The sequence below is a fragment of the Cydia splendana genome, chromosome Z (genome assembly GCF_910591565.1).
Source record: "Cydia splendana chromosome Z, ilCydSple1.2, whole genome shotgun sequence".
Taxonomy (NCBI): domain Eukaryota; kingdom Metazoa; phylum Arthropoda; class Insecta; order Lepidoptera; family Tortricidae; genus Cydia; species Cydia splendana.
Genome location: NC_085987.1, coordinates 7164789 through 7179542, shown reverse-complemented (window position 1 = coordinate 7179542; position 14754 = coordinate 7164789). Strand labels below are relative to the sequence as shown.

Here is a 14754-nt window from a genome sequence, read left to right as displayed (position 1 = left end):
CTACTTTTTAGTTCTTTGAGATGTTGAATTCTAAGTCTTACCACATAGTAGCTCACATTTCTACATAAGTACTCCAAAATTATATTGTAGGGTTAATAAAATCTAGGGACGATGTATCCTTTATATCGTTCATCCCGGTTGTATCCGCAGCTGTTGTCTTCTGCGATCGTCCGCTGGGTATGGTATTTATAAAATACAGCATAATTAACAACATGCGATATAAAAATAATCTTGCTGCCTAAATGTTGGCTTGAATAATATTTTTATCATTTTTAGGGTTTCGTAGTCACCTAGAAACCCTTATAGTTTCGCCACGTCTGTCTGTCTGTCTGTCTGTTTGTCCGAGGCTTTGCTCCGTGATCGTTAGTGCTAGAAAGCTGCAATTTGGCATGGGTACATAAATCATGCATTGCGACAGAACGGTAAAATAAAAAGTTAAAACAAAAGTTTTTAGGGTAGGTACCTCCCATATAAAAAGTATTTTTTGAAATATTTTTTTTGCTTTGTCCCAATAGTGTGGGGTATGGTTGGATAGGTCTTTCAAAACGAATAAGGGTCTCCTAAAACCATTTTTGATACAGTTAATATTTTCGGAAATATGCGCTCCGAAAGAAAAAAATATGTGTCCTCCCCCCTCTAACTTTTGAACCACGGGTCCAAAAAATATGAAATAAATCATGAAACAAGAGCTTAATAAATACTTTCAATAAAAACTCAAGCGAACATGATCGGTCTAGTAGTTATTGAGTTGCAAAAAATCTTCTTTTCCGAGTAAAAAAACGTAAGTACAAAGCGCTGCAGCTCCCTTATGATACTTACTAATAGCCCCCGTTTGGCCTCTATTTTGACAGAATAGTAACTACGAAACCCTTCACTGAGCATGGCCCGACATGCTCTTGGCAGATTATTTTTTATCAATCTGTTGGATATTCAAATATTTGCGGTTTAACTTTATATTAGGTTTACACGTACGTATACTCGTACACAATACACCCAATAATCTTAACATAGGTACACGGTGCTTTACGTTATATAGGCCTCGATATTGAACCTAAATGTTTGTAGCAGGAGTTATCACCGGTGCATTTCTGTAGGTGGCGGGGCCATGAGTGCGCTGGTAGCAGGGCTCCGCCGCGCGGGCTCGGCGCACTCGCTCTCCGCGCCGAAGCCCTCTGCCTCGTCGCGCTCCCTGCCGCCCTCGCCCAGCCACACTCCCAGGTGACAACGCTTAATGATGGGCTCATGTTAATTTAGATTAGGGGTCAATTGCACCAAATATTTGAAAAGAGTTTGACAGTTATTCATGGGATGATGAACTGTCGCAGGCATATTTGACAGAATAAAATTAGTTTTCAATACAGATAGCTTAGCGCAGTAGATTAAAGAAAAGTAGCTGTTAGTTTTTAGTGTGGGTAGAATACCTACCCACGTAGCAATCGCCAATTATAATTGTTATTACATTACATTATGTCGATATTTATAGCCAACTCATAACATTAAATTATTCAACAAATACTTATTTTTTGTCGTCGATAAACCATAGAAAGTTGGACGGCAGATAGTGAAGAAATCTTTACATTATACCGATTACATTTCTCTTAGTAAAAATGTCTTCTAGCCTTCGTCCTGCCCAAGCATTTAAAAAGATCTTCCGGTTTCTGCCCAATGTACTCAATTAAGGACACTTATGTTACGTTTGTAGAATTCCTGGACAGGAACCGTGAAAATATAAATGTCCTTAATTGAGCAAGTACTTAATGTTTGTGTAATGTTATGTCCAATTAACGCTACGAAATTAAGTCAATCTGAAGTTTTCCGATCAGCCTGTATTATTCAATATGTAGAAACAAGCAGGCAGTTTATTTATTGCTCAACAAAGTTCTGCCTTCCGCGAAACTAGAACAGGAACTTGCTAAAGTCGAGTTCTGAACTGGGCCAGATCCAAACAAAAGAATGTGCGCGTAGGTATTGATAATAACGCAGTCTCTGGTCTGGACTAGTCTGGAGACAAATGGCGTAGGTGTAAGGCACAAAAGGGTAGTGTCCCAGTGAGTCAAATCAACTACCAGACCTGCTTTTTATAAAAGATTTATCTAATTTCATTATGATTTTTAAATAAATAAATTTTGTTCAAGATATTAACTTTGGTACTGACTAATTTTGTCTCTCCTTCGTGGTCGTAAGGTTCCGAAATTGTGTTAAGTAGTAGTTGCCGACAATTTAGGGAAAACTTATTTTGGGTGGGCATATTTAGGGCATTGTATAACCAGATTTAGTAACTTGATTCCTGTAAGAGGGTTGATTTTTCGCCAGGAGCATGAGCAAACTCTAAGCTAATCCAATATGAAACCCATTTTGTTTTTAACAACATGAGAAATTACAATTATTGTGTTAGTATTGCTTGTCGTTATCTTTCTTTGATTTAGCCGGCATTTTACGTAGGTATCTACAAACCTACATATTAGTAAATGCGATGGATATTTTTTTTTTTTCATCTCGTGCATTTTTAGAGTTTTGATATCCAGTTGTACATATACCACAATCTCTAAATTAGCTGTTTCAGCAATGCGGGATAGCTTAGTTCTAATATTTTTTGTTGTATATGTGACGCTTGACTACAAGGATTGATGCTTAACATAATATAATGCAGCCTGTTTTGTTTAATTATCCTCATTTTTCATGTGCCGCTACAATGCACAATAAGAATGTTTAAAACTACAAATAAACCTGTCTGCTAATTGTAATGCATATTGTACATTTTCACGCTTTTCATTTCTCTCATACAGCCATTTACACCCGTAGCGGTGTAAGTTCCAGAGTTCAGAATTTCACGCTTTCCCAACTTGATTCCTTTATAATGCGATTTCCTTGATATGCCCATAACATAACACATATTTAAGATTTTTTTTTTTGGGAACCGGAAGAGGATACCGCCATTTAACGATATTCTAATGGGAGTTTAGCATATCACGCTTTTCGCAGCTTAATGTTTCATCCAACCATGACATGCAAGAAGCAATTATTCGGAAGCGACGGGAGATCTGTTTGCAGTCGCAATGGCACAACATGTTGTAATAGTGTTTTTATATTTTAATCATGCTATACGCTTTTGCAACTTTATTCCTTTAGAAGGGTCATTTCCAATTGTTCTATGATTTAAGAAACAGTAAGGTGACTAAATAAAATAAAACGGTAATAAAAAAATCACATCTAAAACAAATGGGATGGTCCTTTAAAAAGATTTAATTTTCACAGCTATGGTGATCCGGAGCGTCAAGCAACTACGAGGAAGGTGCAGGCCACTAAAGTTTACGTGTTATATTTTCTTTCTGTCACGCTTAACGCTTTCGCAGCTTGAATTCTTTAAGCGGCCTCATTTTTCACGTACAGCCATGACGCGCAGGAAGCAGTCTCTGGAAGCGATGGTGAACCCGTTCAGCGGGTGCGGCGCGGCGTGGCTGGCGCGCGGCGGGGTGGACGCGATGCTGGCGCCGGCGATGCGGAGCTCGCTGCCGCCGGACGCGCTGCTCGCGGCGGCAAGGGAGTCGGCGCCTGAGCTGGCCGCTAGGCTGTCGCCACCGCAGATCCACGAGATGGTGGGTACCAGCCTTGTAGCTCTCTAGGGGTGATGCTGAGGGTACTCGATCCGATTGATGCTTGAACGCTAGGCGCGCTCAACCTACACGGTGGTGAGTAGGTAGGTGGGGTTGGTAGGTTGTAGCCGTGTCTGATGAAGGCATTATCTTTGCCAATAAAAAAACCTTACTATAGGAAGCAGTGTTGGCCGAAACGTTAATGCAATTGAAAATTCTTGACCATTAACCAGTACAAGTTGAACCGTCAACTGTAACCGTCCGTTACCGTTTTCGGTTCAATTTGTAATGGTTAATGGTCAATTGCAATTAACGTTCGGCCAACACTTATAGGAAGGTTGGAAAGCTGGACTGGATGCAAAAAAAATACTAACCCTGTTTTATTCCAAGAAAATTATTTCAGTTTCGATATTTATTATCCGATCATTAAACATCGAAAATTAAATAATTTTCTTGAAATAAAACAGGTTTCGTAAAAATTTTAATAACAGTAACCTATAAAAGTATGATCGAAGGTCATATCATATCAGATTGTTCCAATCGAGTTTCAGCATTATTTTATCCCAGATAATTTACTTGTTGCAGTTGAGCGCGGTCCGCGCCGAGCTGACGGCGGGCGGCGACGGCGGCGGAGACGCGCGCGCCTGCACGCTCACGGCGCTCATGCTGCACTGCTGCGCCGCCGCGCAGCTGGCGCAGCACGACCAGGCTGCGCCTACCACCTAATCAAATATATATCATTACATGGCATTAGGCGCTTTTATTAAACACTCCCAACTCCCAAATAACATGCCTTTAAATAACTAGGAGAAGTACAACATATGAAACAAGCGAAACGTATAAAAAAACTAACCTGACTATGATTTTCCACCACAATCATTTCTGTGGTATAAACGCTACACTGGAACACACGACATAATCATAATATAATATACATTAAGTCCCTCCACGCTAAGTTTTAGGTAAGTAAACTCTAAATCATAATTAGATTCCAAAAAATGTTGCCACTGCAATAATTTGTTTGTAAAATAGTAAATTCCTTTTTATAGATAAATACGCTAAGATAATTTATTTATTGGTAATTTTACGCCTGCGATTTAAAAAAGTACTTTCATTTACTTATTTTTACATAAATACAAGACGCGCTAGTAAAAACTGGCAACATTGTCTTACTTTTTTTGGAATCTAATTATGATTTAGAGTTATAGGTGGTACCTACACGAAGTATGGCACCGGCCATACCTTACCTTATTATTACTGCCAAGAGTGCCAAGTTTGTGCAAACTTAGCGTGGTTGGAGTCTACACCTATAGGTACTCATAATGCTAAAATCATAACCCGTATTAGGGGAAAAAACTAGCAAAAATTAACTACCGTACATACTGCTAAGCTTAAGTACTGTATCTAGTCTAAACACACGACACGTGCCAGTAGTTCGGCCACGTTTCAAGATTAGCGATTTTAACAATTTTAACAAGCAATTGTAGGTAGGTACAGGTATATCTAAAGAAAGGCTCTAACTACGGAATTACCAAAATTATATTTAATATTAGAATATTTTGAGGGCCTTGACGACCGCTCCGAAATGTCTCATAGTACAATCAACAAAGTCAGGTTAACATTAGCTTGACACCTCTGCATACACATTTATACGCAGGGATGCTAAGCTAATCTTTTTGCTGACTGTACATACAGCCGCACTGAACTGGATAAGAGAACATAATTAAACTATTTCGTTTTAATTAGAAATCGAATTCTCCACAGTAGGTAGGTACTGTCAGCAAACCATGGAGTCAAAAATACATCCCATACTGTTCGAATCGGCTCCAAGGTCGGACTAGTTCCTGCCGTTTCGGTCACCTGCGTCAAACAGATCTCCTAATTCTCCTGATGTCAGCTTTACTTTTTATTATGTATAAAATACTCCCTTGATGCTTTAAAGATAAGGTTCACATTTAAAAATATGAAAATAGAGATACGATGTTGAAAGAGTAACCGGAAGATAAATGCGTGACGGTTACGAATGTAATGGAGGACTATTATTAGATACACAACAACGCCAAGCGACGGAATAGTAAACAGCTGTGAACCAAATTAAATGCGGAAAATGGAATAATCAAAACAAAAACATTATAGAGCGCAAATTGCCCAATATATTCCCTCGGTCTAAAATTCCACGTTTTAAAGTATGTACTTTTTCTACTCAGAGATTCCCCTTGCTTGCTTGCTTTAAACAGGCAGAAATTTTTGGAACTAAATTTTTCTTAGTGATTTCTTCTAAAAATTTGACGTAATATTAAGGTATTTTTTCCAGACTACAGATGTTAAGGTTCCAATCTTCTTAGAGGAGCAATAATAACAGAACTAAATCTGGTTAAAGGTAAGTATGATGTACACCTAGCCTAGGTACACAAATACATTATGTAAAAATATTTATTGCTAAAACTATAAACCTTTGCCTACTTACTCCTGGCTTTGACGTAGTCGGGTAAAAACTATCGTGCTATGCCAATACAGAAATATTGCCTTCAATGTTCTAAGCAAGAGTCGCTAACCTTGCTGACTCCGTACAAGAGGATACATGTTATAGAAAGATCACTGACAGCAATACAATACCATATACAGTGCAAACTACACAGAGGCCGTCCGGTCGTAACCTCAGCATTGAAAAATCTCATATCTCACCGAAATCACCAGTTGGACCTGGATAATATCAAAACAAAGGAAGCACAAAATACAAATACGGCTGTACAATTAAACCGCAAGACATTTTAAAACTTCTTGATATATACATAAAGATGTAATTAGTGTAAAAACTCCCGGGATCAAAGAACCAAAGCTACTTACTGCGTCGGACGTGCTGGCTCGAGTCCAGGATGTCCTGAAATAGCACAAAGGATCGACCTCAAGTTTCACGACGGTGAAAAACTCCGCCGAATGTCAGTGGTCGCGTTGGACGGAAAATTTGGCGCGTCAATGACCTCGCTGGCCCGAAAGCTCTCGCAAAACGGTGGCTGGTTAAAACTATGCAAATGTAAAAGTATATTAACACCGTTACCACAGAGTGGTTTCAAATAACATGGTTACCATATGGTAGCCACGTAGCCTATATGTTGGCATCTTCTGTTACGTTACGTTCTCGAGTTTAATTGACCGGTCAGAATGGTTATCTACTAGGACTATGTTAGAATGAATTTCGCTTTAGATACTCTTTTGCGGTACCTACGATAGACTACTTATTTACTAGGCTTAAAAATTAATTGAAATACCGAAAAACGCACTGTTTTTTCTGCATTCATCAATTAGCAGCGACCTTAATTAAAAATAAGTTCACAGCCCAAACAATTACAGGAGTGAATAAGATATAAATATTACAAAGAATAAAATATGTTACTTGAATCTTTTTCATACTTACTACTTACTGTGACATGGCAATGACATTCTTAGTCCAGGTACCTACTCGCCAGGGTTACACCTCGTGCTAGTTTTAATTACACCTATGACGTGTTGTCCACTTCCGCTTTGTTTTGTAAAATTAAACAACGATAAGACACGTTAGACCTAGTAAGACTTCTACGTGTACATGATCAATTGATCACATACTTATAAAACGTATTCATGAATGACAAAGGCTTGGTACAGTCGACCTCAAAGATATGTTTACACTTTTGCACCTTACTCCTTTGTAATAAGGCGAAAAACGTAAACATATTTTTGACGTCGACTATAGAAAATTACGGTGCTTAAATCCGTACTATCCGTAATTTCAAATGATACCGTTATAAAATGTCAAAATTAGCATACGTATTCTCTTTAAATAGGTACCACTGCAACAACATACCTTCGTATCAATTGAAAACAGATCTTGCTCAATGTACGTACACACTCATAGTATTAATCGGAAGACTGCAGCAGTTTTGGCAATCGGCCAAAAGTGATCAGGATCAGGATCGCTGACCGGGATTGCCAATATCATCGTTAGAAACTACAGTTTGTGTATTAGACGTGCCTCAGTATAAGCACTGGTAGAGTGGAGCGGTGAGGAGTTTGGGTTCTAAAGTGCTTCAAGTTGTCACACAGTTGTATTGTTGGGATCTTCCAGATGTAGAGTTAGACCAAGGTAAGTTGGCAGCGATTTTTATAGCCCAGACGGTGCAAATAATCTCAAGTGTAAAATTCGGGAGCGCAGTCATGTAGTCTGGCGCGTTATCTCTGCGCTACTCCACTTGCCTACTTCATGGCACACTCATTAGGTATGACGTGCTCACGGTCCGTTTATAACTATGATACAAAATTCACTCAAAATCTTTCGGTGAATCATTAACGATTTCACAAGAAAACACTCGCCTTAAACAAGAGAAGTTATTTAGTGAAAACAAAGAAATGCCTGTTAAGCGACGCAATTTCCTCGAGTGTGCTACTGTGTAGGTGTAGATACCTACTTAGAGAGTAGATTTTTACATAATACACTAAAGAAACTAACACTAAAGACTGAAAATCTTTCAATTCAAAGCATATGTCCTTAAGAGGGGGCCTTAAGGACATATGCTTTGATTTGAAAGATTTGATTAAAAAGATCCCGCAAATTTTAACTTATTACACTTTTGTTGAAGGGCTAAATGCAATTAAAAAAAATACGGAAACTAAGACTATATTTTTGAGAGCAGACTCCAAGTAAAATCTTTACTGGTTAAAGTTGGCTTGATAGAAAAAATCACGAAAACATGTCTAATTTTCATTTATTTTAAACTGTCGTTACCCTATTTATTACCCTGCCGCAGAATAAGTAGGTACCTACCTAGTACTATCGTACAGAAAGGAAACTTCCTACCAAACCGAAGTTTGACAGCGGTTCAGGGACGAATCATGCTGCCCCTTTCTAATGTATGGCATTATCCCTTTCGGCTAATTAGGGTTGTCAAAATTCAAGTAATTACTTATCTGTCGGTCGTACACGCAAAGTGACGTCAAGTTGTGCCAACTCTAATATTTAATTGCTCGGAGCAATGCAGAGCCGAACGGAGCCGAGAATGCCCGAACGCTCTAGTTTTCTACCCGTGACCCTGCAATCCATAGCAGTTTCTGTGGTCCCTAAATTTTCGCAAGTAGGTTATGTACCTACATCAACGAGGAGAAATAATCCCAGTATAGAGGTCGCATGTGTTAAATTTAGCAACGGGAGCGGATGAGCACGGGAAAAGTGGTAAACTTCTTCGATCGTAAATAGAGTGTTAAAATTTATAAGGTTGTTTATGACTTTTATGAGTCTGTGAATTTTTCAATGTTTCTGCGCAATTTGTAGTGGAAAAGTAGGTGTTATATGTAGTTCAATGGATTAACAGTGGCGATGTCCGTGACGCAGTTATGGTGTTATTTATTAGGTACTTATATAAATAACGCCGTTATGTTGATGTATCACACAGTGTATTTTTTTTTAAGCAGAGCGACAAACGAATAAATATTACGTACACCTAAGTCACACAGGGTGTAATGGCAATAGCGAATTTATGTTTTAATAAACTAAGCCAATTTTGATTGGAAGTGATGGGCGAGTTGATTTTTGAATTCTTCCTAAATTGCAGGTTATGCGTGTGTGCTTTAGCAGCTCAACAAATATGTTCGCAGCCGACTGTATTCTACATTCCACTTGCATTCTTTTTGTTTCTCGTGTGAGGGATCAAATGATTTTTACTGCATTACGTAACTACCTATGAAGTATTGTATGTCTGCCAAATTATTAGCCACATGTAATCACAGACAAAAACTACGAAATTAACCTACAGGTCATTGACTGTACTGAAATCGCAATCAAGGTCCTTTTCTTTTGCTCTCAATGAGACGTTAGATATGTAGGTATATATATAGGTAACTAAATTAGGTACTTATATTAATGGATATGTTTCAAAACAGACAAGATACATACGAAATACACCCACGGCTTGCTCAAAACTATCATAAAATTTTAACTTGCTGTATTTAAATATAACCAAATAACAGCTAATATACTAGGCACGAAAAATGCGAAAGTAAGGTAAATATAATTTGAATTTATTGTCGGACAGTATATATTGTACCTACGACGTGAGTCTCGATCTCGACCCAAATACAAATCAATTCCGGACCGCGTTCTGTTTTTACTCTCACTTGTTTTGACGCGGTCAATTTAGAACCAACCGGGAAACATTTAAACATTTATAATTATACTGTTTTAGTAAACACTTGCCTAACGTAAATACGGATGGAACACGGGACTCGGGAATATCATCTGGCAAATTTTCAAGGTTCGGCGTATGAAAATTTGCGTCTCTCTTTGGCAAATGGCGGTCGGTGCGTTCAACGGACGACACGTAGACGTCAAGGTTAGTGATTGACGCAATTTAGCTATGAGAGATTTGCGTTCGTCCCATCTCATTATTAGTTGAGTATTATGAAATGGAATTTCTAAAGGAAATGCTTATGTCTGCCAATATATAGGCAACGACATGCTGGCAGCTTGACTCGTCGGCTGTCGCTGCCGGCACACACTTATTGTTTTGAAGAAAAGAACGTTCTTCTTTCCAGTCGTATCCTCATTGCTGAGGGTCGTGATTACCAACGCTTAATACCACTTTCTTCCAGGCACTCCTATCCTGCGCCATTTGCAGGCAGGTCTGGGCCTTGGGTCCTGCATATGCCTTTACTGTGTCTATCCACCGGGTAGGCGCTCTTCCTCTACTTCTCTTCCTTTCAATTATCAATACCTCTAGACTATCTTCGCGTCTAGCCACGTGTCCGAAGAATCGAAGTATGCGCTGTGTGCAAATAGTGGAGAGTCGTGTTCGAATTTTCAGCTGGCTAAGGATTGATTCGTTTGTACGGCGGTCCGTCCACTTGATCCTATTTTCCGCCAGCACCACATTTCGAACGCATCAATCCTTCCTTTTCTTCTTGCCTTCAGGGTCCACGTTTCTGACGCATATAGAAAGATGGAGAAGATTAGGGTCCGCATTAAATTCACTTTTGTTTTCACGCGTATTCCGCGGTTCTTCCATATCTTCTCCAATCTTTTTACCGCGGCTTTTGCCATCTGACCTCTGCGCACCACCTCTTTGTCGCAGTCGCCATTGGATCGTATTAAAGAGCCCAGATATATGAAATCCTCAACAGTATCCAGATCTTGGAGTTCGTACGTGCGTGGCGCAGTGTTGTTCCTGTCTACGAACATCAGCTTGGTCTTGCCTCTATTGATTCTCAAGCCGTACTCCAAGCTGACTGTTTCCAGGGTCCTCAACATTTCCGCTAACTCCTCGTTCGATCCCACCAGAGTCGTATCGTCGGCGAAGCGTAGATTACTTATGCGATTTCCTCCTATCTAAAAGAACGTTAGGTATACTAATTGTTCATAAAAAAACTGATAGGTATTTGGTGTTTTTCACATCGTGATCTACAATAATTTCACAAAGCCAAACGGTTGACATTTTGGCAATTTATAACCCCCAGGGATGTAGCTACTAAGCAATCTAATAGCATATGGCGTACACATACCTACTTTCCTTTAACAAAAGTAAAGGTGTCCATCTATCCAATGGTTATTGCCGTTATTGGTGTTAACGATATCATTAACTGTAATTAATTAGATGGTGAAGTAAATTGCATGACATTTCGCATATTAGTACGGAAAGTAGTGTCATAAGGTGCAAATTTTGGTATCGGATGAATTTACTTAGCACAGATGTAATATACGTAAAGCTAAGCTAACTGAGCCCGGTAGACATCCGCCACCCCCTGGCAGGTAGGCAGGGGGGGCAGTCAAAGTAATTTATAATGGATTCAAGCTTTCAACTCCTTTTTAACCCCGTTAGAGGATGAAGTTTCAAAAACGCTGAAATTAGTTTTCTTGTATTTCAATAATATATCTTTTAACGAAGTTTGAAATTCCTAGCTTAAAATAAAACATGAACCCCATACAAACTTTCATCCCCTTTTTAACCCCCTTAGGGGTTGAATTTTTCAAAATCGTTTCTTATCTCTTGTACACATTATAAATGTAACCTGGTGTGCAAATTTCAACTTTCTAGCATTTGTAGTTTCGGCTGATAATAGTAATAGTTGAATAAAAAAAATAGCAAACTGATTTTGATTTGAGCGTCAATATTTTTAATTTTTTCTATTAAACTGTACATTAAATGTCTCAAATATGAATTCCTCATGCCCGATTTATCTGGAAATGATACCAAACTCGAGGTGGTAGGTAAATAGAAGCCGATAGAAGGCGTGTAACTTTGGATGCCCCCCTGCCTACCCACCAGGGGGTGGCGGATGGCTACCGGGCTGGATTGGCTTAGCTTTACGTATACTTCATCTGTGCCAAGTGAATTCATCCGATACCAAAATTTGCACGTCCCATACATTGGATGACACTACTTCCGTCACTATATTGGATTCTATTTAGGTTTGTAATTAATATTTTTCTACTCCTGATCGCCGATTAAATTTTACCGTGTATTTTCCGCACAAAAAGGCAAAATAGCAGGACGCCCCAATTAGGTACTACGGAAGATAAATATTGATTTGGACCAGTTAATCTGACGCAGTGGCAGGGCCTTGATCTAATGAGGCTTTCATCAAGACCCCGGTTTCTCGGATCATGAACTCTGACTCCTAATTTGAATAATTGAAGGCCGATAATATTGGTTAATACGCACTGTGTAGTAAAATTAAGAAGAACCTTTTCCTGCTTAGCACCACACCTGGTTAACTCAACCTACCAAAAATTGGGTATGTTCTCTAAAAATTCTGGAAATTTTGAAACAAACTAGGTACCTACTCAAATTTTCAAACTTTCCGTTAGGATATCAGAAATCCTGGCAAGATATCCATAAGTACATTATTTTTCAAGATTAGTTTTTAATGTTTCAAGTTAAAAGTAGGTGAAGCAAAATCTTAGTGAAGCAAAGTTTGAGGACGTAAAAACACACAATTTTATTATCTCTATCTATTAATCTACTTGAACTTCATGTGTGGCAACGTTAACTGCATTCAATTACAGCCTAACCGTAATAAATAACAATTAAATCCTCCTACTAACTGCGTTGTAAAAAGAGAACACAACCAATTCCTAGTTTCATCATTTCGTCCCTCAGAGAGTCCCTTCTAGAATTACGGGAACAGCCCAGGAAACACGCTTCATCGAGTTCAAAGAGAATACGCAACACGAAGCAATTAGGGTCCACGGGCAGAGCCAGTGCGCTACAACCTAGTACTCACGGTCCTCCTTCAAAAGCATGTAGAGTTAGACCAAGAAAAGACTGCAGCGATTTTGATAGCCCACGCAGTGCAAGTGTTATTTACTTATACATCATAATTTCATAGAAGTTTGACGTTTAAAATAACACTTGCACTGCGTGGGCTATCAATCAAAATCGCTGCAGACTTTTCTTGGTATAACTCTATAAGGTCCGACTAAGTAAAAACCCAAGGGAAATAGTTTATTATTATTGCCGGTAATGTGAATAAAGATATCAGAATAGAGCTTTTACTTCCTTAACTTCTATACTTTTATAACATAAATAATAATATTTTATTAAGGAACTTAAAAAGCCTATGGGCTTCCATGGCATAAGTGTTGCGGCGTTGCGTTCTTTATTATGTCCGTTAAAAGGTTTAAATATCAGCAAGGAACATGACCTGTATCTATAGTACTTATGTAGTAATTATAATACATTATTTTTTCATTGAAGATGTAGGCTACATCCTGATCTAGAGTCAGACCAAGGTAAGATGGCAGCGATTTTGATTTAGTGTTAGCGGTACAGCCTGAAATTCGGGAATTAGCTGCAAAAGGTATGAAAATCAGTACGACTTATCTTTAGACCATTTGAATCAATTTGACCCGTAGCACCAAAAGAAAAAAAAGGAGAGGAGTTAATATACAAGTGACTGAAATGTAATAATGTGATATATTTCTAGAACCGGCTCCGAATGCCCTTTCATTTAATATCACACACGATTGGTTTCTGAACAAAAAATTTTTTTTTTTCCATAGAAAAAAAGATGACGTCATAACTCCTTTCCGTTTATTTTTTTATTTTTTGGTGCTACGGGTCAAATTGATTCAAATGGCCTAAAGATTAATTGTGCCGATTTTCATACCTTTAACACCATTTGCAGCTGATTTAGGCCAGCCGCTAGCACTAATTGCACTGGCTAGGGTTAAGAAAACATCCCGCCCGCACCCGGTGTGCACAGGCCTTAAGTACGACACAATCTGCCTTGCAAAGTGTAGACTAGTCAAAGGAAAATAGCTTAAGCTTTCCGCTTCGCTCGTCTTTGAACTATTGGATGTATTTGACAATGGTACAATTTTAAGGCGGTAAATTTGTTTTTGCGGTTATGGGACAATGATATTGATAAGAATAGACGTTGAATATTGATACGCAAACAAAGCAAACGAGATTATAGTCGGTTCGTCGAGTTTATTTATTTGAGTGAATTCTATGAAATGCGTATTTTGGGAGTTTGTTTGTGTTGTTGTAATGTAACACAGATACAGTCGCCATCAGATATATCGGAGCGGCCAAGGTGCTCACAAATATCTGAACAGGCCTCTATTGTCAAGGCGCTAGAGTGCGTGTTCAGATATTTTTGAGCACCTCAGCCGCTCCGATATATCTGACGGCGACTGTACAATGTATTTCGTTTAACGTCTACCTAAGATTAAATACACAATTGACTGACATTTAACTCTATTAGTTTTTATTAACATTAATTAAAGTTAATTAGTTTGTAATTAATAATTATGTAATAGAATTAATAAAAACCGGACAAGTGCGAGTCGGACTCGCCCACCGAGGGTTCCGTACTTTTTAGTATTTGTTGTTATAGCGGCAACAGAAATACATCATGTGTGAAAATTTCAACTGCCTAGCTATCACGGTTCATGAGATACAGCCTGGTGACAGACGGACGGACGGACGGACGGACGGACGGACGGACGGACGGACAGCGGAGTCTTAGTAATAGGGTCCCGTTTTTACCCTTTGGGTACGGAACCCTAAAAACTAGTGGCTCCGTGAGCTGTAGGCCTGTAGACCTCGCGATAAGCTTAAAAATTTTAAAATAATAAATATTTTCTTAGTTGAGCCATTATAATAGAGAACTAATAATAGTCTTAAGGGCAAAG

The 14754-nt window shown here is 38.7% G+C and overlaps 1 protein-coding gene across 2 annotated transcripts in view; it reads left to right on the top strand.

The window, feature by feature from the left end:
* LOC134804273 (PDZ domain-containing protein 8) overlaps positions 1-4343 on the top strand; it is a 96184-nt gene extending 91841 nt beyond the window's left edge. Inside the window, exons 13-15 of one of the 2 annotated variants that reach the window (XM_063777262.1) lie at positions 1095-1218; positions 3391-3596; positions 4179-4343. In XM_063777262.1, coding sequence (XP_063633332.1) covers positions 1095-1218; positions 3391-3556 — 290 coding nt within the window. In that variant the 3' untranslated portion in view covers positions 3557-3596; positions 4179-4343. The remainder of the gene's footprint in view (positions 1-1094; positions 1219-3390; positions 3597-4178) is intronic. The other variant, XM_063777261.1, reaches the window with a different exon arrangement.
* Positions 4344-14754: the final 10411 nt, after the last annotated feature.